Source organism: Notamacropus eugenii, chromosome 7 (assembly GCF_028372415.1).
Source record: "Notamacropus eugenii isolate mMacEug1 chromosome 7, mMacEug1.pri_v2, whole genome shotgun sequence".
Lineage (NCBI taxonomy): Eukaryota > Metazoa > Chordata > Mammalia > Diprotodontia > Macropodidae > Notamacropus > Notamacropus eugenii.
Genome location: NC_092878.1, coordinates 38815782 through 38841825, shown reverse-complemented (window position 1 = coordinate 38841825; position 26044 = coordinate 38815782). Strand labels below are relative to the sequence as shown.

The 26044-nt window shown below is 35.8% G+C and overlaps 1 protein-coding gene across 9 annotated transcripts in view; it reads right to left on the bottom strand.

Moving 5' to 3' along the window:
- Positions 1-11096: 11096 nt before the first annotated feature.
- The window catches only part of TC2N (tandem C2 domains, nuclear), a 55355-nt gene continuing 40407 nt past the window's right edge, over positions 11097-26044 (bottom strand). For all 9 annotated transcript variants that reach the window (XM_072623094.1, XM_072623096.1, XM_072623099.1 and 6 more), the window contains 3 exons: positions 23680-23794; positions 15314-15513; positions 11097-13249 (listed from right to left, as the gene is read on the bottom strand). In XM_072623094.1, coding sequence (XP_072479195.1) covers positions 13139-13249; positions 15314-15513; positions 23680-23794 — 426 coding nt within the window. In that variant the 3' untranslated portion in view covers positions 11097-13138. The remainder of the gene's footprint in view (positions 13250-15313; positions 15514-23679; positions 23795-26044) is intronic.

Genomic DNA, 26044 nt, shown 5'->3' with positions numbered 1-26044 from the left:
TCACCAAGTGCATTGTACTCACATTCTAGCGTGGTGAAGGTCACATGGGCATCTACATGAAAAACTGACAAATTAGTAACCAAAAACATGTCCCATATATCTTCCCATAATTCTTTGCCCTGACTTTTTTGCCATGAATTTCCCAGTTTTGATTTTTCCACATGGGCATCCATGTAGTAATTCATAAGCTACTGCCCAGGAATCAGTGAATATATAATACTATCCTCCTTGTTCTGTTTCGATAGCTTGTTGTACTGCCATAAGTTCAGCATATTGACTACTTCCACCTATCCCAGTACTTCCAAAGCCCACCTAGTACATGGGTCATGGGCTACCACTTTCCAGTGTCTTTTGTGGCCCAAATATTTTGCTATCCCATCAGTAAACCATGCACATCTCTCTTGTTCTTCAGTTAATCCATCATATCCTTCATTCCATTTTATCAAGGACTGTAACAACTTTTACTTTGGTTCAGAGGGTATTTCCCTCAGTATCCATTTACTATAGATTCATGTAAAGCAGAAACTTCACTTTTGCCTCTTTTAGATCTATTTTGAATATAGCATTTCCATTTAATTATGTTAGCTTCCTGTTCATGTCTAATTCCATGAGGAGTTGGGGTACCCATTACCCAGATCATAACTGAGATTCCAGGATTTAGTATTACCTCATAGCCTAAAGTCAGTTGTTCAGTTTCTACCAAAGCCCAATATGCAGTTAACAACTACTTTTCAAAGAGGTTATATTGAGCTCCAGATGAAGGGATTTTCCTAGACCAAAATCCTAAGGGTACATTTTGGCTTTGTTATTTTTGACATAAATTCCAGTTTACATATTCATCCTGTACAGTCACTTGTAAATCCTCTGGGCCAGTTTGCATGGCCCATAAATCTAGGGCCAACTGAGTAGCAGCCTTAGCTTCATCAAAACCTTTACTCTACTCAAGTCACCAATCAAATTTACATTTTCCCTAGTAATTTTATGTAAGGGTTTCAAAATTTGTCCTAGATGAGGTTTGTGATGTTGCCAATATCCAAATAATCTTATAAACTTTTGGGCCTCTTTCATATTGGTGGGGATAGGAAAATTCTGAATCTTTTGATGGGCTTGTGGGAGAATCTTTCATAGTCCCTTATTCCATTTTATGCCCAAAAATTTATGGTTTGAGCTGGCCCTTGAATCTTTGCAGAGTTAATCTCCCACCTTTTGCCTTTCATATGCTCAATTAAAAGTGTCAAAATCTTCTCCACCTCTTATAGAGTTTTTCCCAGTATCATAAGATCATCCATGTAATGAGTAAGCTGTACACCAGATAGCTCTAATTCACCCAAATGCTCAGCCACAAACCTATGACAAATAGTAGAGCTATGCATATATCCTTGTGCCAAATGTTTAAAGTATATTGTTGGCCTTGCCAGGTGAAAGCAAATTGGTCCCATTTTTTTCAATCTATTGGGATGGTAAAGAAAGCATAGGCTAAATCAGTAACTGCATACCAAGTCCTGACATATTTCTGGATCTTTTCTATTAAGATAATGGTATTTGGAACAGCAGCATACAAGGGAGGAGTGACTTCATTCAGTTGTGTATAATCCACTGTCTTCCTCCATGTTCCATCTGACTTTCATACTGACCAGTCAGGATTATTCCATTGAGTGATTGTAGGGACTAATACTCCTGCCTCAACATATTCCTTTATAGTATTGATAATCTCATCTTGTTCAACTGGCACATGATACTGCTTTAAAGTAATTACTTCAGAACGTTCAGGTAAAGAGATTGGGTCCATTTTTATTTTATCCACTAAAACTGGATTAATTTCTATCTTCCTTACTGCAAACTGGTATCTTCCTTCAGGTAAAATTAAAGTCATACCTCTCAATATATCTGTTCCAATGATATATTCAGGAATGGGTACAATTACAATGGTATATTCTGGCTTAGGCAATTGCCCAATTTTCATCATTAGGTTGACTGGTCTGGCTGATATTTCAGCCCCTCCCAATCCTGTGATGTTGATAGGAGTTCCATGTTTAAACTTATCAGGATTTCCATATATAAGTGAGGTCTCTGCCCCCAGCGTCAATTAATGTCCTAGTTACATACAGTATGTGATCCTTCTTTCCAATATATGGTCAAATTGATATGGGGTCTCTAATTCCATCTGTGTATTTCTTTAATCTGAGCTGGTGCTTGGGCAACTTCCTATTCTCCCTCAAGGTGCAATAAACTTGGATACAAGGGTTCAGAAAGATCTGTAGGGGTAGTTTTTACCTCTGTATTTTGTCTAGTATCAAGTCCCTTTTTTCAGTACATTCTTTATAGTTCATTAATTGGAATGCCATCTATGCTTCCAAAATCTACCCCTACTCTCAGTAGAGCAGTAAACAACTCTTTCCTTGTCAGTTTATTCTGATTTTGAATCCACTGGCTATTTACTCTTCTCTCTCTAGGAATTTTGTCTTTTCCCTAGTCTCCTAAGTCACTTAATTATGAAATCTTGTTCAGCACCTCTGAAAGAATGTGCCCTATTTCCCCAATTAGTACAGTCAAAATTAAGTGTTTGCAAGCAGGAGGAGTTGTCTTCACTATTATATTCCTATGGGAATCTGCTAAGGGGGTATCATAGTATGCATCTGCATTTCCAATCATTAAGGTAGTCTTCATTACCTCCTCCTTTAACCTTCTTATACAATCCTTAAGTGAATACCAGGGTCTGTCTCCACTAAGCCACAGAGAGTAAGAAGGATACTGCCTACCGCAGCCTTCTGCAGCCAAAGATAACAGATTAGTTGTATTGTTACCTCCTTGCATACTGTAATCTCTAAAAGTTTGTTGTACAAAAGGATTCTAATAGTTATAAATTTTAAATAGTCCACACTATCCATAAAAACTCCTCAAGCCCCTTCACCACAGATTCTCAGCATCCAAAACATTAATGATTCTCCCATCCTTTGGGTGAACGCACTCAAAATTTCTGTGACCTCCTGTTGGGTAAAATCCTCAATTACTTCCCTCAACATTGTATTACCTCCTTAGTTCTCCTGTTTCCACCTCACTATTAGATGTGCTTCTGTCTGAGAAACTTCTCCCTCTAAAATTATTTCACTTCCTTGGTCACTGTGGCAACTACTGGCTCTGTACCAAGGTCATATGCACCTTTCTTTTGTCAGCAGCTTCTGAGCTAAATGAACAGCCTTTCCTTCTGCCTGAGGCCCCCCAGACTACAGCCTTAAAGGAGAGCCTGAAGGCTGAGAATTTCCATGCAAAATAGCTAACTCTTTTTCCATCTGAATTTTTTCCTTAAGCAGCTTGTCTCTGTTTTTACACATAATATGGTAACCTGTTAATAAAACCCAGCCTTTCCTACTTACACCTGCCAATTCCTTCCCTGGTCTTACTGGTATTCTTGCAAACACCTTTCCACATCTCCAAGTTCTTTTCTCCTGTAACCTCACTTCCCAGTTTTCACAGGGTCCTGTGCCTTTGGACCATTCTCTGGCTAGCGACAAAAAAAGTTAAATCATCTCAAACTGAGATAATAGTTTCTTTCTCTAAATCCTTTCTGCTTCCAAATAGAGACTTCATACCTTGCGATCATGTTCATGACACCACATGTATCACCAAGGCAATATTCACTGCACTGGTGGTGACTATGAATATGCCAGCATGGTTCTCAATCACAAAATATAAAAGACTCTCTATATAGAAGGTAAAAGAAAAATATCACTTCTGCCAGGGCCTTCTCACCAGCAAACACTCATGAGCCTGAGCCTTGCTGCACCTTCCTGCCTGTGTCCTCTCTCCTCTTTTCCAACCATGCTCACTTACTTCCTCCTGATTCCACTCCACCCTTCCTGTTTCACCTGTTCAGCAAGCTCCTCCCACCACATGTGACTTACGCTTCCAGGTGATTTAAGCAGATCGTATGGGCCTATTAATGAATGGGAAAGATCTTTCCATTTAAATTACTATTACAGAGGGTACCAGTGGTTTCGTGACCTCATTGGCATCATCAGCTTCTCACTCTCACTCATCCCATACAGCCAATCAGTTGCCAATTCTTGTCATTTTGACTTTCACAACATCCTTCAATTCTAGCCACTTCTCTCCATGAAAGCCACCACCCTAATTCAACACCTCTTGTCTAGACTGTTGAAATGACTTTCTAATTATCTATTTACCTCAAGTCTCTTGCTACTCTAATTCATCTTCCACATTGTTACCTAAAATGATTTTTCTAATGTATAGGTCTGATCATATTTTGTCCTGTTCAGTACACTCCAGTTACTTTCTTAAGTTTCTTCTATTTGCCATCTAAGTTTCTTCCTAACCTGGCCGTTGCGGCAGCTAGGTGGCTAAGTGGATAGAGTGCCAGCCTGGAGGAAGGCTCATCTTCCTGAGTTCAAATCCAGCCTCAGACACTTAAGATCTATGTGACCCTGGACAAGTCACTTAATCCTGTTTGCCTCCGTTTCCTCACCTATAAAATGAGCAGAAGAATATAGCAAACCACTACAGTATCTTTGCCAAGAAAACACCAAAGGGGATCATGTAGTCAGACATGACTGAAAATGACTGGACAAACAAACAAAATTCTGGTCCTTCCTTATCTTTCCAATTTTCTACCTTTTCTACCTCTCCATGTACCCTTCATTCCAATGATATGGGTCTACTGGCGATTGCTCGAATGTGACACCAACAACTTTGCTTTTTGTTTACTTGTATGCCACTTTCAGTTTTAGTGATGCTTGAATTTTAAATTATATACATCTACAGATTACTCTCATTTCATGAGAGGTCTCTTGTAACAAGGTAAAGCAGTTAAGTAAAACTAAGCATGCACTTACCTCATTTGAAAGTTAGTGCAGATGTACAACATTTCACATGCCCAACATATCTGAAATTCTCGCCCTCCTCAACTCCACTTTTTTATATTTCTGGCTTTCCTCAAGCCTAAATTTGAATTCTACCTTTGGCAGGAGGCCTTTCCCAGTCCCCTCTTGCCCTATCACCCTACTCCCCACCCCAATCCAATCTATTTCTCCTCTCTAAGGTTGCTCTCTCTCTAAAAGGCAGTCAAATAATACATCGAATAGAATGCTGGGTCTGCAGTAAAGAAGACTGGAGTTAAAATCTGACCTTTGATACTTATACTAGCTGTGTGACCCTGAGCAGACTGTCTACTTCAGTTTCCTCAACTGTAAAATGGGGATAATAATAGTCCTGTTTCCAAGGGTTGTGGTGAGGATCAAATAAGATAACATTGGTAAAGTGCTTAGCACAGTGCCTGGCACAAAGTAAGTTCTTAATAAATAATTTGTTTCCTTCCCTCTTCTCTATCTTATATGTGTCTATTTATTTATATGTTATTCCCCCACTCCCATTAATATGCATTTCTTAGAAGGCAAGGACTTGCTTTCTCCTTCTTCGTATACCAAGCACACAGCAAGCACTTAATAAATGCTTCCTGATTGATAGACAATTACATACTCTAAGCAAAATAGATCCTTATATGAATCAGAACAATAGTCCTATAAGGGTGAGGTATTAAACTGATACTCCCCAAACTGAGACTCAAGGTTAGATTAAAAGTCCTTCACAGCCTAACCTTTGTTTCTGGTTACATATAGGTCCAAATATTATTAGAATTGGGAGGGATCTTTGAAATCACTAGATCTATCCTCCTCCTTTACTGGTTCTCCGTGTATTGTTGTAGCCCAAACTTCTAGATCAGTTAGAATAGTCAGTGAAAAACTGAATGAAGAGAGAAGACTCAAAAAGAGAAATAAGGGGACTTTCATCTGAATCCGTGAGTATATACCCTTCCTGCTGCACACTTCTAACATGGTACAAAATCTTGAGTTGGTAATAATAGTTAAAGGGAAAAAGGAGAAGAGAGAAAAGAAAAAAAGTCAGAAATTTTACAACTGAAAATCACCCTACAACAAGTCACAACACAGTAGATCAAGCAACACTAATCAAGAGCTAACTATTTTCAAAGTGTATAAAACAAGCATGGTCTCTCTGTCCTCATGGAGCTCTGTAGGCATTTGTGAGGAATGCAGCAAATAGTGCTGTCACTCTGGATTCCTTTTTCATGAGCCTGGGTATGACTCAAAGAATGCATTTAAAATGAGGGGACTGAACTCAACAATCTCTAAGGTCCCTCCCAATTCTAAAACCCATGATGCAATAATCTTATTAATGTATCTCTATTCCTTGTGCCAAGAATTTAAAATGTGACTTTCAGGAATTTAACCTCTCCAAAAAAGTTTCAAATCTCCCTTCCCTTCCCTTCCCTTCCCTTCCCTTCCCTTCCCTTCCCTTCCCTTCCCTTCCCTTCCCTTCTCTCTCCCTCTCCCTCTCCCTCTCCCTCTCCCTCTCCCTCTCCCTCTCCCTCTCCCTCTCCCTCTCCCTCTCTCTCTCTCTCTCTCTTCCTCTCCCTCTCCCTCTCTCTCTCTCTCTCTCTCTCTCTTCCTCTCCCTCTTTCCCTCTCTCTCCCTCTCTCCCTCCCTCTCTGTCACTACTCTCTCTCTTACTGTTTCCATGTCTCTCCCAATCCTCTTACCACTTTCTCTCTCTCATTCAAGAAAACAAAGGTAATTTATAAAACTCATACACACTGAACCAAAAAAGAAAGCCAAAAGGCATACTTGAGCCAAGTTATACCACTCATCAGGCATATTATTCCAGGTCCAATACAAACATATTTCCTTTCAGTCTCCTCTGTGAGCATCTTACAGAACATATACTAAAATTCTCCTAAGCCCACTTTTTCCCCCTCTGTTTTTTTATCCTCTTATGTTTAAGCTGTATTTAAGAAATAAAAGGGTATATTCAAAATAGAATATGGATAGAGTATTTGGTACTTTTTAAATATGGTAAAAGAGACTATTCATTAGAAATCAACTTGTAGCTTAAATATTTTAAAAGAACATTTGTTCATTCAGCTTTCCTCTCCAAAACAGAAAACAAAAACACACTGAGATACTTGAATACATCGGTTTAAATGAATGAGTAGAGTGCAATGGATTTATGTATGAGTGAAGTCAGGAAACATTAAGAAGCATTTATTAAATATCTACTACGTACCAGGCACTGTGCTAAATGCTGGGAATGTATAGGTAACAGGAACAGGCATTTATGTTTAGTAAATGTAGAGACTTTATAGTGATACATTTATTCTACCAGTCCTTTCAGAATGTTTAAATCTCTGTAGATAACACTTCTTTGTTTAATCAATGTTCCCAGAGTCAGTGAAAAAAGACCACAGATTATTAAATCAATCTCCTCTCAAGTGTCTCTTAGAACCAGAAAGCTCCAGGGCTCAAATGACCTCAAATCAAACCTGATTTTCAGGTGGACCAGGTTTCTTAATCATGACACATTCTGAGACTAAGGATCTTAATGAGGAAATTTTTTATTAAATTCAATGTTTACCTTCATTTTTCAAAGTGGTTGCAAGCAAATAGTGTTAATATCTTGAGAGTACTTTTCCCTAAAAAATTCAAGTTATTTTGAAGACAGTAACTTTAGAGTCAGCAGTAACATTTTACAGTATTTCAATGAGAACCAAGAGATTAAGCTTTTAGCACTTACAACTCAGCCAAGGCTTTAGAAAGAACCAAAAGAAAGATCAGTATGAGACAAGTGATCAGTCTTCTCCAATCCATTACACATTACTAATTAACAATGCACTAAGTTAATCAAATGAGCCAATGTTCTAAGTGCTTCTGTAGATCTGTGTTCCTTCCAGATCATCTAAGAGTGACATGGAGGGATATAAATTCCCTACAGACACTGAGTTGTCAGAGATTTTTTTTTATTTTGAAACAAACAAATCTGTGAATTTTGTCTTCCTTCTTCCAAAGGAAAATCTGAACGGGGAATGTTAAATGAAAATGGACAGATGCAGAGTAACATGTTTATTTTGGCATATTACAGTTTACTGTTTGGTATTGAGATGTAGGATCACAGATTTAGACCTGAAAAACCATCAAGTCTAACCCTGTCATTACAGATGAGGAAACTGATGCTGAGAAAGGTCATAACTTTCCCAGGATCCCTTAGCTAGTGAGATAGGATTTGAACACTCTATCCATTATGCAAACTATCTGCCACCACCACCACCAAAAGACTTATGTAGTCAGTTACATATTCAGCAATATTTACTTAATAATCCATTCGACTTGCTTTATGTTCTAAGGATTGTTTCCTGGGTTTTAGAACTTGCTTTTTTCTAAATCATAATTGCCTAAGTTCCAGAATCATGAGGATGTCATATTTTTTTCTTTTCCATAGTTCAGAAGCAGATTAGTGGATTTAAAAGGGAAAATTACAACCTAACAAAGTGGTCATTCATTTTCCATTGATCCCAATATGAACCAGCTGGAACATTACATCTCCAATTTGAGAAATAACCAAGGGCAGCTTTAACTATTGCTTTCCTGAAGAAGAAACAAAAGCTAACTCCCACATCTTCCTGGCAAATAGAGCAACAACCACCATGAAACAAACAGCCATAAAAATATAAGGTAGAATTAGGAGGATCCTAGAGTTGGAAGGAACTAAAGTTTCTTAGCTTATAGGATTATAAGACTTAGAGCTGAAAAGAATGAATTCCAAACCACTCATTTTATAGATATGGAAAACTGGAACCAAGTCATGGGATCACAGATTTAGAGCTAGAAAGGACCTTACAGCCTAAATCCAACCACCTTAATTGCACAGATGAGGAAACTAAAGCCTAAAGAGGTTAAGTGACTTATCCGATATCACATGGTAAAATTATCCAAAGTAGGATTCAAACCCAAGTCTTCTCTGAATCCAGGGTCCTAGCCACCACACCATGGTACCTCTCCAAAAGAAGTGACTTACTCAAGGAAATACATCTAGTTTGATCCAGTGCACAAACTGCCTCTATCTATCATGATTCTCGAGCTTTGGGCAGTATGTCAGAAGACAATGTAAAATATCACACTGGAAAAACAAATGACCTGGAAAATAGATCCAGGAGAGAGAATTTATTGGACTACTGGAACTATGCCCAAAGGGCTATAAAATTATGCATATCTTTTGACACAGTAATACTACTACTAGATCTGTATCTCAAAGAGATAACCAAAAAAAAACCCCAAAAACAAAAAAGAAAGGAAGGAAAAGGATCTATACATACAAAATATATTTATAGTACCTTTTTTTGTGGTGGCAAAGAATTAGAAATTGAGGGGATGTCCATCAATTGGGGAGTGACTGGTCATGATAAGGTATATGAATGTGATGGAATAACGTTGTGTTATAAGAAACAACAGAGGGAATGTTTTCAAAACATCTGTGGACTATAACATATTGATTATTCTTGAATTTTCTTTATTATGAGTACCTTTGATTTTTTTTGTCTTATTTATAAGAATATGGTTGAGTTTAAGATATAAAAGTGCCATCGTTGTAAGTAGCTAGTTTTGTGTAGATGGAAATGCACTTGGTAGAGGCTTGAACTATAGTTTTGAATACCTTTGGTCACAAATATATTCCCAGTAAACAGAGTTACCCCGAGGACACTGAGTTTGAGAGTTACTAAGAAGTGATCCTTCTCTAGTATCCTAGACTTGCCAGGAAGAGGGTAAGTTGGAGTCAGAAAGTCAGCGCTGAGACTGCATAGATATTACCATGGCCTTTGTATGAAATGTAAAACACTATAATATGGGTGGACAGCCCCACTCAGGAATTAGTCAAGAGATACCCCATCTCTTTTTCAATGCTAACATCTCATTTGTTTCCTTGATCCCATTTCATCATCTTCAATCACTCCTTATCTACTAGACCTTCCCCATGATCATGATTACCTGTTCTAGTTCAATCCCTCATTTGGACATAGCATGATACACTAGAAAGAGCACACTGGCTCTGAAATTAGAAACTCTGGATTCAAATCCTGCTTTTCTCTCACACTATATATGTGTCAGAATCTATCAGAGCCTCAGTTTTCTTGTGTATAAAATGAGGGAGCTGAACTAGCACTAAACACCCATATAGCTCTAAAATCTATGTTTCTTTGAAATTCTCTTCTAGACTAATAAAATCTAACTGATTTTCTTGCTTTCCCTTTCTTCAAATCATTCTTTTACAGTTTACCACAATAATTTTCCTAATATATGTCAGACAATGTCACTCCACTCAAAAGCCTTACATGAGCTCTTCTTATAGAATTAAAAAAAATGCCTTTGCCTGGAAAATCTGATCCTAACCTATCTTTTCTGCCCTTTCTCCCCCACATTTCTTCCATCTCCATGCACTGAAGGTGCCAGGCAAACAAAATCAATGGTTATTCCCCAGACATGACATTCCAACTCACTTTGCCCCACTGCCCAGTTTCCAGTAGGTGCAGGATTCCTGCAGTTATCAGTTAGAAGCCAACTCCCAAACCCCTACTTCTGTTGGAGGCATTCCCAAGGCCCCATTTTATTCTAATTCTTGAATCCTCAATCCTCTTGATATGGATCTGTCCACCCCAAAGTTTTCAGGACCTTGTCATCTTTCCTACTGCTTTCCTAAATACTATCTGGCCCTTCCATCTGTCATGAACTGAATATGGGTCCTCCTATATGTGTTGTCTCCCCTAGTTAGAACATGAGGGAAAATGGAAACTATATGTATTCCCAGTACTTAGCACAAGAGCTTCACACTTAAATTAGTACTTAATGCTTTTGATTCCATTTCATTTATCTTCCTTCTCCATGAATTTGTATTGACTTCCATACCTCTAATGTACTTCTGCCTCATTTTCCCATTTGGAACCTTTCTCTTTCTGCAACTATATGCATCTCTTCCTTAAAATTTTCCCCAATCACTCCAGCTGAAACAATCTTTGCCTCCACAATTTTTTCTAAAGCACTTTATCTGGATCTCTTACTTACCTTCATCACATTCAATATTATATCTATGTACATTTTGGATCTTCCCTAGTGAATACAAATTCCTTGATAAAAGGGACCAATTGATTTTTTTTTATTTTTTTTATTTTTTGATTTTTTATTTTATTTTACAGAACCTAACAGTGAGTTGAATATTTTGGATGCATAATACTGTCAAAATTGAATTAGCCACAGGGGTAACAAAATGTTTATTTTCCAGGTACCTTGGAAAATATCTATGACACATACATAGGGAGATATAGGTGGGGACCATGCATTCTGATCTTCCCACTCAACCTAGATCCAATTATAGATAAGATGTAGATATAGATATAGATAAGATACTAAGATGTTTTAGTCCTCTTTTTTTCTCTTCAACATGAACTTTCTATAATGCCATATATGAAAAGAATGAAAAGGTTTTACTATATGCCAAACATTGTACTGAGTACTAGGGATACAAATACAAGAGTAAAGACATTAAATAAAAGATAAAGATTTGACTGAAATTCATCAATAAAGGCAAAAAATAACAATAGTTAACATTAATAGGTGGCACAAAACTGCTAAAATAATTTTCTTCAAATTTATCTATTTTGAAAACTTCTATAGCATGTATTAACATAATTCTAATTTCTGAAAAAAATGATGCAACAAGAGCAAACATGGCATTTTTTCTTAAAAGGTCATGGTGAACACTGTCCTTTCTATGATCCTTTTCCCCAAAATAAAAAAAAAAGAATTGGTTAGCAAGTATAACATCAGAGAATTCCTCCCACCACCATCCCTAATGCCCTTGTACAATACAGGGAATATTGCAAAGCATAAGATACAGAAGCAAAAAGCAGGGGGAGTGAAGGGAATATAATACATTTTGAGGAAAAAGGAAGAAGCAAAACCCAGTGCTGAAGTGGGAAATACATATTGTAATAAGTGGGTAATAAGTGCTGTAAATACATAAAGGATACATGGAATGAAAAGAGAAATATGTGGCTGAGTTGTGGCAGAATGCTCATACTTTCTAAAATAATTACCGGCTGTCAAGAGAACAAACCAAAGTGATTGCGGAGCACTTGGTCTACATTAGCACTAACCAAAACCACGAGTTTTGGGGGGTTTCCTCCCCAAGATCTTCATGTTCAAGATGCTATTAAAAGCAAATAGAATTTTCTATCTCTGCCAGCCAGTTTTACGTCTGACTAAGATGAAATGTCTTATCCAATGAGCTCTAATGAATATTTAAAAGACAAGTTCCAACAATAACTATTTACTTGAAGTTTTGTATAACTGGGTCTGTCTGTGTGGAAACACAGGCAAATATTCCAACTCACAGGAAAAGTGATTCATGTTTAAAAAAAAAAAAAACATGGAAATGATTTATGTCAAATGCTGAGTTTTCCACTTATCCTCACTTCATTCTTTTAATTAGGAATGGCCACATGGATGCTGATCTCATTTTAACAACACAAAATGAGCAGTAAAATATCTGAAGGATGAAAGCACATATATTTGACCAAATTGGGAAACAACTTAAAATCCATGGATTCTAGGTCTTCAATTAAATTTCAGTCTTCTAAGGATTTAGTTTACTTAAGTTCTTAATTCAGAGGGTAAAGCTCATTAGCTTTTGGAGATCACATAACTCTCACAAAGTGACAATGTCATGCATTATGAATAGATTACAAAATATGAGTCAAATTTTCTTCAGATACACAGAGAATGAAAAAGTCAGGGGAAAAGTATTTCATTAAATATATTTGGCCTTTTGGGAGAAAGTATATATATGAAGATATTTCACAAAACAGAGACAATCAGTGATTACGATGACTGAAGTATTTGGCAGCAAAAAGTCTTACAATCTCATACTAAGTGTTATCCAAGACTTGATTTTAATATGTGAAGCTTTGAAAACAGAGCTTTAGGAAAATGGCAAACACAGAGTAGCAAGATCTGTATTCTTTGTTCTCATCTAATTTGAAGTTGATTGTGCTACCTTACTAATATCTACCTTCATTTTATTGCCTGTCTTCCCATAGAGCTGATGTATTTTGCATAGATCTTTCTTTTTCTAGCAACAATCATTATTTATTAGGTTTAACCACATGAAGAGTACCATGAAAGGCAATAATTTTCCTCTTCAAAAATGATTTTAAATTTTTGAAATCACAAATATTTTCTACAAGAATTCCAAAGTCCTCTAACAAACTCATTGCTTAAGATCTTCAAGATGGATGTAATTTGTGCCATTTGATAACAACCTTTTCTGGATTTGCAATTGTTTCTTTCCATTGGTTCACAGCTTCAACACAATTGCTATCCTCACTTATCCAAATCTGTAAAAGAGTTAATGATGAAGTTAATTAATCAGTGACAAAGCTAATGTCAAGAATTCTTAAGAAAGACTATTCATTTCAGAGTTTTTCATTTTGGTTTACATATTGTCAATTAAGTATATTTTAATGGTTCCGGAAACTATTTGGGATTTTGAGAAACTGGCAAAAGATCTGGGTATATTTAGTCTAGAGAAGGCTCTGAGTGTGCTAGGTGCAAGAATTTGGAAGACAGGACATAAAGATGGTTGCAGACATTCTGTATGGCTCCAGAGGAATCAGTGACAAAAGAGAATACAACAAATTTAAAGCTAGCCATGGCGTAATTGAAAGAGCATTTATTTACCTGGTATTCAGGAGACTTGTGTTCAAAAGCTGCTACTATCTAATGATGCAGAAACGATTCCAATTAGGGAGTGGAGCCAAGATGGCAGAGTAAAAGAAATAATTCCAGCTTTCTGGGTCTTAATTTACACAATAGTAAAAAAAAAATGGGGTTGGACTAGACTGTTTCTAAAGTATTCTTATTTCTCTAACATTTTATCATTTTATAATTCTTCAATGTCCTATTCTTTAGCTAAAATATTTCTGCGTTGCATGGTCCCTTGCAGCAAGGGAAAGCACTTTCTAAATAAGGGTTAAAGAACATCAACAAAAATGAATTATGAACTGAAAAATATTACTCTAAAATATAGAGTCAACATAAAGTTTTGGTGAATTTTTGTGCTTTGAGAATCACATATACCATAACGAACAATAAAATTACAAGTACCAGATTTTGATATTCTGATAAAGAATGAAAAATTTACATTAGAGGTATAACTTTGGTACCTTTTTCCTATGTTACTACAAAAAGCTATGGAAATACTTATGTTTAGCATAAAAGTGCATAGAACATCCATTACTAGTCCCCTATAAAATAAAGGAAGACAATTTTGTGAAGAATCCTAAGACACAAGCAGATCTGAGGTTTTATTATGTATAAGTTACTGAATATTTTTTAAATAATGCCTGAATACTATCATTTAGTACCATGATAGAAAGCTATAAAACAGACAAAGACATATCTTATCTAAACATTATTTCATGTACTGGCAAAAGTTCAACCACTTTTCTTTTTACAAGCTACCAAGTCTAACAATTTAATAAACAGACAGTATGATTTGGAAAAGAATCAAATGTTTGATAAGACATCTAGATGAGAGTTCATTTAAATACATATTTCCCTCTCCCATGCGGGCTTGTTATCAGAACCACAGTCTGATCCTGCCTCTTCTATAACATTCAGATCTATATCATACTAATTTTAGCGTCTTCCACTGCTGATTGTCCCCAGTTGATCCTGTATATATCTTGTTTGTACATAGTTGTTTGCATTTTGTCTGACCCATTAAAGGGTAAGATCCTGAAGGGAGGGACTGTCTTTTGCCTTTCTTTGTAGCCCCAGGACTTAGCACAGTTCCTGGTATCAAAAAAAAATGCTAGCTTACTGATCATAAAACTGGAAAGAAAAATCTTTCTTATTTTAATAAAAATTCTGACTGAAGCATTTCCACCAAACATACTGATATTTTATATATAAAATGTACATAACAGTCAAATCTTTCCTAAGATCTGACTTTTGGCTAGGAATAATCAGTGATTTGTCTTTTGTAGTATTAATATGAACTGCTGGACTTTCACTACAAAATAATAATGATAGCTAAGTTTTGTATAGCACCTATCGTGTGCCTATAAATATTATCTTACTTGATCCTCACAACAACTTGAGAAGATAAGTGCTATTATTATCCCCATTTTACAGAAGAGGAAAGTAAGGCAAACAGAAGTTAAGTGACATGCCCAAGGTCACACAGCTAATAAATTTTTAAGGCCATATTTTAACTCAGAAACAGATCTTTTGGACTCCAGGCTCAGTGTTCTTAGTTACTGCCCCACCTAGGTGCCCATAATTAAAGGCTTCCTATTAGTCTTCCCTACACTAATGAACTGTGTCTGAAATGCAATGAAATGTAGCCAAATGACAAAAGAATAGAGTTTCAAAAGATTAAAAAAATAAAAACTAACCTGTCCTACAAAATGTTTTCTTCTTACTGAGCTCCGACTATAAAGTTTGATGAGAAAATTAATTTCTTTCTCATTCTGTGTAAATGGAAAAATCATTGTTTCTCCCCATTTTACTCTTCCATTGGCGGACTTTAGCAGACGGGTCTTCTTCTTGTAAATCAAATCTGTTGAACTAAACATTGCCACCTTCACAAAGAAATCTAGAAAATAAAAAATTGAGAAAAGTTCTGGTTTTGTTTTTAAAGTAAAGAAATTACAGACCACCAACGTACTTTAAGTACCTGTAAACATTTCCTTATCAAAATAGTGCAAGACAGGGAGACATACATTATTGCTCTCACTTCATACATGAAAAACCTCAGTTTCCCTAATGTTAAGTGACTCATCCATGGTCAAACAGCTATTGTCAGACATGAGATATGAACCCAAACCCCCTAACTTCTGGACCCAATATTCTTTATATATCATTACATGGTCTTCTTATATGAAATGATTACAAATTAAAACCTCAGAACTTTTCTTTGGGGGGGGGGGAGAACACCATCAAAATTGATCAGCCATCATTAAATTTAAATTAAAAAACTCAAATTAGCAAAATACTAAGAAATAGTAGGTAATGATGAAAACAAGAAAATTATCAAATACTATGTTTTTATATTAACTCAAAATTCTACTTGCTATGAATAGAACTATAGCAGAGAAAAATCTTTTGCCAATAAAAATGAGAATTTAAAAGACTGTGCTGTTCTTGTTGTTCAGGCATTTTAGTTGTGTCTGATTCTTCATGACTCCATTTGGGTTTTCTTGGCAATGATACTAAAGTAGTTTGCCATTCCTTCTCCAACTATTTTACAGATGAGGAAACAGTGTTAAGTTACTCATCCATGTTCAAAGAGCTAGTAAATGTCTATGGTCATATCTGAACTCAGACCAGTGCTCTATCCACTGCACTACCTCATTGCCCAAAAGAAATGGGGAAACATCTATAAAAATATAAAATATCACAACTGACAAAATAAGAAATAAGTGGCAAATAGAAAAAGCTCAGAGAGAGAAATCAGGCAAGTCAGTACCAAATGTCTCCCAAAAATATGCCAGGACTAAATGAATTCGTGAGTGAATTTTTCCACAATTATAAAATATTTAATTCAACAAACGTTCAAGGCACTCTATAAGGAGTTCTGAATAAAAATTTTAGAAAATGAAATAAAATAAATAAGACTCCATCCTTGCCTTCCAAAACCTTATAATGTAACAAAAAGTTAAGACATGTATTAGGGGAGGAGAAAAAGGCAAAGGAGGAAATAAGGGACAAAAAAGTATGGATAATAAACCAGCAAAGGAGACTAAGAAGTAGTCAGGCAGATGTGAGAGCCAGGTTAGAAGAGAGTTGCCAAAATCCAAGGAGGAGAGAGTGACATGAGAAGTCATCTCACCTTACCCACTGTGGGAAAGGATGGGAGATGACAGCAAAGGGGGAAATGTCTCCAAAGGTGCCAAACTACACATAATGTTTGGGGGGACTGGTATATTGGTTAGTTTTGTTGATTTTGTTTGAGAGCTATAAGATGATAACCTGAGAGGAACGGCAGCCAAGTGAAGGATTCAAGGGAGACTTGGGCATGTACATAAAGAATGTGTAAAGGAAGGAAATTGAATTAAAATGATCAAAAAGAAACAGAATAACTGAAGGGGAAAGATCTTAGAGAAGACAGCATCAAGGACTCAGGTAGAAGTCCTTGGACCACAAGGATCACTTCTTGTTCAGAGAATGAAGTAAAAGATGAGACAACAGAACAAAATAAAGGGGCATTGAGATATGATTTAAAGGGGAAATGGGGAGCTCCCAACAGATGGCCTCTATTTTCTCAGTAAAAGTAGGAGTGGAGGTCAACTGCTAGTAAGCAAAACGGAGGACTGAAGGGAGAAAAAATGAGTTTGAAACAGCTGTAATGGGTAACAAAAAAAAAAAATAAAAGGATTGTCATACACCAGTGAGAGTCCAGGCGCAACTACATAACAAATTTGTGGTGGACCATAATCAACAAGGTTTTGAGACTTCCTCTAAGAGTTTGCAGCAACAGGCGAGTAGAAGCAGACAAGACAAACAGCAGGGGTAATCAAGAGTTGTGCTTTGGTGAGACAAGAAGACTAGGGGAAAGGGATTCAAGGAAACAGGATCATGGAACTGGCTTACTATGGTCCAGATGGTGAAGTGAGGCTATCATACAGGTAAAAATGGACTGGGAGAACAAAGAGTTATGGGAAAACTGAACATCATAGGGAGTTTACAGAATACATTTAAGAGTGAAAAAAAATGGAGGACCAGGACGTTACAATAAGAAAGAGAAATTTCAGAATTTAGTACTATGGAGGCATTGGGGTAAGAATGAAATCTAAGATGCAATCATCCCTACGTTTTTTGGAGGGATGCTACACATCATTGGATTTCTGCAGACGGGTGACCAGAGGGAAAAACAGGTATAACTCATTATAGAGATATTTACTACTCATGGCTGAGCTATGCCAACACAATAAAAATTATAACGTTTTCCAAAATCGATTTAGAAATTAAATTACTAAAGGGAAATCTTTTTAAACTGGATAATATGATAAAATTCATTTAGAGGCAAAAGCATCTAAATTTTCAAGAGAAATGCAATAAAGTCCAAATAAAGAGACCATGGCATTATCAGATCCCATAATAGTTGTCATCAAAACTACTTGGAACTGGTTAAAAATTTAAAAAAAAAAATCAGAGGAACTATGTAAATAAACAAAAATATAAGTAACCAAAAACAGTAGTCTAGTGGTTGATAAATCTGAGAACGTAAGTTACCAGGAAAGAATTGTCTTTTAACAACTGATGAGCAAACTAGAAATAGATCCTCTAACAAAATATTCTACAATAAGCTTAAAATGAATACACATGACAAAAAAATACTGGGAAAAGAATAAGATCATGTCCTTTTCATTACTCGGGCTGGGGAAGAATTCTTAACCAAAAAATGAAGAGAATATATTATGAAAAATAAAACACAAAATTCTAACCATGTGCAATTAAGAAATTTGGGGACAAATCAAATCAGTGAAGATCTAACTCAAAGAGAAATATTAAGTATGGTGAAATTTATTTGCATCAAATAGCACCAGTAAAAGTCTAATATATAAAATGTACAGGAATTGGCACAAATGTATGACACCATTCTATAAAAGGTGAGTAGTCAAAGGATATAAACACTTTCAAAATAAGAACCACAAACCATGGACGAGCATGTAAAATCATACCCCAAATCACTATTGGTAAAAAGAAATATAAGTCAAAACTCTGCAGCTTTACCTTATTCCAAGTAAACTGAAAAATAGAAAAATATATGAGAACATCCATGTTGTAGGGACAATAGGAAGACAATCATTCTGAATTTTAATTTGTAATCGTGCAAGAAAAGTGACGAAATTATCCATTCCCTTTGACCAAGTAATCTGTTGACTTGGCACATAACCCAAGAAAGAAATGAACTTGTAATATATACCAAATAAAACCCTGGGCAGCAGCAAATAACTGTAACTTAACTCTTAACTATTATTATCCCTACTTGTTGATGGGGGATGGTTTTTAAAAAACTAAGAATGTAAATTTTAAAAAACTACCACAAAAAAACAAGAACATGAGAAATAAACATGAAAAATTTGTATGAATTAATGCAAAATGAAATAAAGTGAACTATTAGAAGGATGACTACAACAATGCTAATGAAAAGATCACTAAAATTAAGCTGAAATATGAGCAATGGAAAAAAACAGTGAAGGTTCTGGAAAAAAGATTAAAAAAAACCTAGCTACTTCCTCACAACAGAGAGGTGTGGTATTACCCAGAGTATTACATATATATTTTTAGACAAGGTTTTTGCATCAAATGTTTTTGCCTGTTTATTTGTTCCTTACAAATGAAGGTTAATCAGGAAAGTGAGAAATTAATGTAAAGAACAAAAATTAATAAAGTACATTTTAACAGAAAAACAACATGCACACGCATATTGAAGTATGACTCTGACAGCAGGGGTAGAGAAGAAAATTGAGAAATAAGGAATAAACTCCTTAAGAAAGCAGAGAAGGTGGCCTTAGATGCTAGCAGAATACTGTACAAGGACCTGCACCAGGTGATATAGACAAGATGGGCTGAACTTTAAAAAGAAAAATGGTTGTTGAGTGATAACAGTGAGAAGAAAGGAATCCACCCTCTCCTCCTTCTAACCCAGTCAGACACGAGAAAAAGATCTGGGTACAAATCCAGCCTCAGACATTCACCTGTTGTGTGACCTTGGGTCAAGTCACTTAACCTCAGTTGGCCTAGAGTTATTGAGAGGACCAAGTGAGATAATAATTGCACAGGGCTTCACAGTGCCTGGTACATAGCAAGTACAACATAATGATTAGTTATTATTACTATTACTGTCATTATGTATAGGACACTATGATAGGTATTGAGAACACAAATACAGAAGTGAGATAGCGCTTAAGTTTACATTCTAACATAACATACACCTATGAAGAGAAATAGTCACCAGGGAAGGGGTTTTGTTCTAAAAGCGCAGGGATGGTGAGCAAGGACAAAGCAAAGTCAAATACCGACAACTCTTGCAGGAGTGGTATTGTTTTTATATTGTGACCAGGTCAGGAAGTAGAAAGAGAAAGGAGAGGGAAGACATCCTATTAGAAGGTATATGCAATATGGTCCAAGCCCCGCTGGATATAATGGCTTAATTGAATTTTCACTCACCCACCAACCCATCAGAAGAGTTCACCCCCAGGACTGAGTTTCAAAGTTGAGGGGATACACTTCCTCAAGAAGATAAGGTATAGTCTCTGCAGGTCTGGTTCTGAGAGTTGCTGTTCCGGTGGGGAAGAGGGAGACAGCAACTGCAGCACAGGTGGCCAGTCAATCAAGTTGACTCTGGTTTCCTCATGAATGACTTAATAAGGGAAGAAATTATAATTTGGGGAATATCTACACAGAACCTGATACAGAAAAGAAATTTCACAGAATTGGAGAATCTTGAGAAAGTTGGAAAGATTCCTCTAATTAAAACAATATCTGAACAGGATGGGTTCATAGATTTAGAGACCAAGTTCAATAATCCACTAATATGCCAGCTCAAACCACCTAGAAAGAGTTGACTGTTAAAATTTGTAGTATAGGCATCGATACCTCAGACATTTGCAAATGCTACAAAATCAGGGTTGGATTTACTGTTTTGCTGAGTGAGTTTTAAAAAGTGATGGAAAAAATGTCAATAATGCTGATTAAATATAAGAATGTCACGTCTTTTTAGAGTGCTAGTTGTTAAACATTTACCAGCATACTGCTGCCTCTAGCAATGCTGAAGTCATTACTTCCTGAGACAGCCAATTGCACTCTTACCTCTATTTTTTAAAAGAAATTTTCCTTACATAGAACCAAAATTAGCCTTTTCTGTCCACACCTATGATTTTATTGGCATAGGAAACTCCCAATAAGGTAATTCTCTATATCAACAATGAACAGCAATTGCTCTGCAACTTATTCTCTTCCAAAACTTTGCAATTAGAGGAGGAAAATCTTTTTTTCCCTGTCTATCCTTTTCATTTGTGGGTCCATCTGCCAACATACTCTTCCTCCCACACATATACAAAAAGACGCAATCGTAACTAAAAAGCATAACAATAATAAAACAGCTGATATTCACTTTTTACTTTATGGTTAAAGAGCACTTTTATGCTCTTTATCTCATCTGATCCATAAACAGTCCTGTAGAGAAGGCAGTCTAAGGATTATCACGCCCATTTTACTTACAAGGAAACTGAAATTCAGAGAGTTTAAACCACCTGCCCAAGGATGTGTGGTAGCTAAGTCGGGACACAAATCTATATCTTCTGACTCCAAGGCTCAATTTTCTTTCTACTATGCCATCCTTCCTATAAGAATGCAAAAGAGCAAGGCTAGCAACTCATGTGAATCAAGAAAAAGGAAGTCAATTTTTTTTTTTACTTTTTAAAAGAAATATTATTTCATTTTATCAGTCCTGGAATGTAGGCACTAGTATTATCTCAAATTTGCAGATGAGGAAACTGAGGCAAGCAGGAGTTAAGGGATTTGAACTCAGGTCTTCCTACCTTCAGGTCCAATACTATCAACTACGTTACCTAGTTGACTCATCTATTATGTTTTTAAACTAAAATCTAATGTACTGAAGTGCTTATGTCTCCTTCAAAATCTTCATAATTCTAGAATTACCTCTACCTTTTCTTCTAATTGAATTGCTTTTCTTCAAGCATTATTAGTTAAGATTAAGATCTTTGGGGAGGGGGGTTAGTTGCTAGTATTATACCTTGCTTGCTACTATTTTTATTGCAAACATATTATTACATATGTGTTGTTGACTGAATAGGTTTTAATTCAGTCATGATCAGAAAACTGACCACGATTTAAAACACTGGAGCTTAGATCTCTTTTAAAAATAAACTTGGGCATTTAGAGCAGAACATATCTATACATTGGGGACTTCCCAAATAATGACAGACCAGTCAAGGCATAATGTATAAGAAGACATGTTATTCAGTGAAGAACTCTGAAGTCATTAAGGGCTGTTAAGAGGTCCCCTGAACTTGTCTTTTTGAGTTGCCACATTTTCCAGAAACACTAAACCCAGAGTATGCATCAAGGATGAATCCCACCCCACTCCAGAAATAATTTGTTGTTTGTACCCACAGCTGTATTGCCTGTGTATCCTTAGGAGGCAAGACAGGTGCCAGTAAGTTTATGCCAGGCTGGGAAAATGCCTGTGCAGCTAAGGTCTCCTTTGCAGATAAGCGGACTCTCCTATCTTCATACTCTAGCTGTTCCCAAAGGAAAAGAATAAGATTTTTCCTATAGCCTTGCTACTCCCCTTCAGAAGGGGTTTTGTCCTTTTCCTACCTTTACAGCACCTTTCTCCTCCCATGCCATGCCCCTTCCTGTTTTCTCCTCCTCCTTTTGTTGTACTATCACAAATATGCAAACTTCTGTAAGGACTTTGAACCCACTGGGTTCCACATGCATGTTCATTTCTCTTGTAAATAAACCTACTTTTCACATAAGTCTTGTGACCTTGTGACTGCCTGTTGATAACGTCTAGATGGAAAATTTTAAATTGTTTTCTTTAAAAAGCACACATGATAAAAACTTCCACATGATAAAAATTATATCAGAGATCTTATAACAGCTATATGCAGAACAGGAAGAGAACTAAAAGATAAATTAAGAGGCTATGGATTTTGGTAGCTGTAGTCCTAGACTAGAAACCACTATTTGACTTTAAGTAAGACATCTTTGAGTTCCAGTGTCCTCCTCTGTGAAATGGGAATGATAATATTACCTGTCCTACCTATCTTTAAAAAGTTCTTCTGAGTCTCAAATGTGTGATAGTATAGGAAAATATTTTGCAAACTATAAAGTTCTGCATTAATTTACTATTCTGAAAGTATGAAGAATTATATTAGAGTTATTGTTGTCTAACTAGGCATGTAGGTAACAGGGAAAAGAGGGCTGGACTTGGAATCAAAAAGAAAGACCTGAGTTCAAATCTGGGCTCAGACACTGAACAGCTGTATGGTCCTGGGCAAATGACTTAAGCACCGTCTGCCTCACTTTCTTCATCTGCAAAATGGGGATAATAATAGCACCTACTTCCCAAGGTTGTTGTGAGGACAAAATGAGACAATACTTGTAAAGCTCTTTACAAACCCTAAAATGCTATGTAAATACTAAGTGGAAGCAGGAAAAAAAACATGAATCCGAGATAGTATGAAGAAAAGTGAAAGAAACTAGTGAAAGAGTGGATGGGGAAGATAAAAGATAGGAAGGCTCATGATCAACAGCACAGTTTTGAAAGTAGGAGATGGGGAATTTGGTAAGAATTCTTTTAATCATTTGGATATTGGGGGGATTTGAGTGGGAGATAAAATGGCTCAGTTTTTCACACTTTAAGTTTCAGATATTGACAAAACTTCCAAATTAATATTCTTCGGATAGCTTAAAACATAGGCCTGGAGAAAAAGTGAAAAGTATAAGAAACCGATCTTTCATATTACCTGTACTTGAAGCTCATAAAGAAATGGTATCAAATATTGTAGGGGGAGCCAAGAGAAATAAAACCTGAGAGAACCATGAACAAGATATTAAAAATGATTATTTTAAAATTATCAGTGTTAAAGTTAAGGGCATAATCTTTGCATTAAAAAAAGAATCATAAGATAATAGCTATTTATCCTAGATGTTAGGAATGAGAAAAATCTCTTATTGGTAGTTTTTTTTTTAATATTCTTTTACCAACTGTTATTGAACTTACTCAAAGTTAGAGGAGTAGATGAGCTTGGAAGGTGTTGTGCCTCAAGGATTTGTAACTGAATCCTGCTGTTGACTGCTTGAAAACAAATTCCCACCTCAAGCTCTACATGACACACCTGTGTAATAAAACAGGGTTACTTTATAGTTAGGATCAAGGCATATGTGTACTTTGAAAATTCAAAGATGGACACCTAGAAAACATTGTCTTCTACAGGTTTTCAAAACCAAAGATGTTTCTGATATTTATGGAGTTAAATTCCATGGAGTCTACAAGCACTAACAACTCACCTACCAATAACAACTCCTTTTATATCAATGGGACAAAGGGTAATTTAAGCTATTCTCTGAAAACAAAAGAATCTGATCTGTAAATAATGTTACACAGAATGTTCTTCATTTCATTAGAAGTATACTGAGATATAATGATGGGGACACAAGTTTTTGAAAGATTGATTTTCTAGAAATGACATCATTACAGGGTTCAGAATCCAAACATCTAGAAAATTCCAATAGCCGTTTTTTCTCCAAAGAATACATCAAGAAGAGAGTCTACTTCCAAGATTGGAAATTCAAGTCGTCACTTAATGATGTATTTGATATTTGACTAAGAAACTGCAAAAGCTAAAACATTGCTAATATAAGAAAAGAAATTTCTTATAAAAATATAGGCAAGTCAATGACAAAAAAAAGGCAGTCATGAAAAGCCATGGAGTAGTAATGAATAAATAAGGATAGTCACAGATAGGAATAACAGCGAGAAAAGAATCCAGCACGGAGCTCTTCAGAACAATTACAAGGCATCAGAAGAGTTAATATCATTGTGCAAACTATTAGAGCACAAGTTATCCTATCATTCAGCTTCAAAAATACCTCCATTGAAAAATAAGTGATGAAGTTATATAAGCACTCGAAGAGAAAATAACTACTTAGATCTGTAAAAAGAGGGTAACATAATTCTCAGTATTTTTTCTAGTTGACTAAAATATCATTGTTGAGCAATATATATTCCAAGTCTTTACATTTGCATAAAATCAGCCAAAAAGGTAATTCCTATCTCTTGCTAAATATCATTCAAAAGGCAAAATAACTTCTGAGTAAACTCAATTTATTGGGCCATGTATATTTACTGAAGCATGACTTTCAAGTTTTAAAATTCACAGTGTCACCAAAAATCTAAATTGACTAAAACGTCCATATCATTTGACCCAAAGACTCCAATGCCAGGCATATAACCCAAGGAGATCACTAACAAAAAGAAAGACCCTACATACATCAAAACGTTCACCGCATTTGCTGCGGTGGCAAAAAACTGGAAATGAGCAGAGGCAAACTGGGGAATGGCTAAAAAGAAATTGTGATACATGAATGGAATAAAATATTATTGTGCATAAGAAATAATGAACACGATGAAAATAGAGAAGCAAGTAAATACATGAAGTGATACAACATGAAGTAAGCAAAGTGAGGAAAACAATACACACACCATGACTGTAACAATGTAAACAGAAAGAACAATAAAAAGTAATTAAATATGAATGTTGCGAAATTACACAGAATAAGCTTGAACCCAAAGCAGAGATAAGAGAAGATACTGACTCTGACTCCTTTTTACATATAAATTTATGAGTCACTGTTGAATAAACATGCTAATTCATTATTATAGTACAGATATAGATTTCCTCAGTTTTCCTAGATTACTCCTTTAGATCATCAAAAAGCAAAGTACCCAAACCATCAGCTGCTAAGCCCACCAGCACAACCTTTACTAACTTATATTAAGTCTCAGCCCTGAAAGAAATATGAAAAAGGAATCCACTGGAACCATGGCTCTGACTTTTGAAAACTACTGAATAAGCTTTATCTACTCTGTTATTTAATAAATATTCCTTTAACAAAAGGACCCAGGTAATAAATGAAATACATAAATAAAATAAAGGTTTAAACTTAATTCCATGAAGAAAAAACTGGCCCCAAAAGGAGTTTCTGTACATTGTAGAATTGGAAAGGAGAGGAAAGGTAGTAGTGCCTTCGCTTCCAAGAAATTTTTAAAAACTTAATTCAATACACAAATACCTATGCCTCCTGCTTCCTTTAGATAGCCTCTGTTCTGCTTGTATCTCAAATTGTCCTATTTTGTATTATGTTTAATTTGCAAGAGACTTCGGTTCTTTTTGGAGGCAGGTAGAGTATAAATGCTAAAATAAATAGTCCAAATTTTGACCTTATTATCTTTCACAGAAATTAATAATACGTCTATACTATAACTCGAATTAAATCCTTATAGATTAATAAAAGTTTATAACCAACATCTCGCTGTTGGGTTGATGAAACCAAGTAGTAATTCTTTAAAAAAATCATTTATGAGA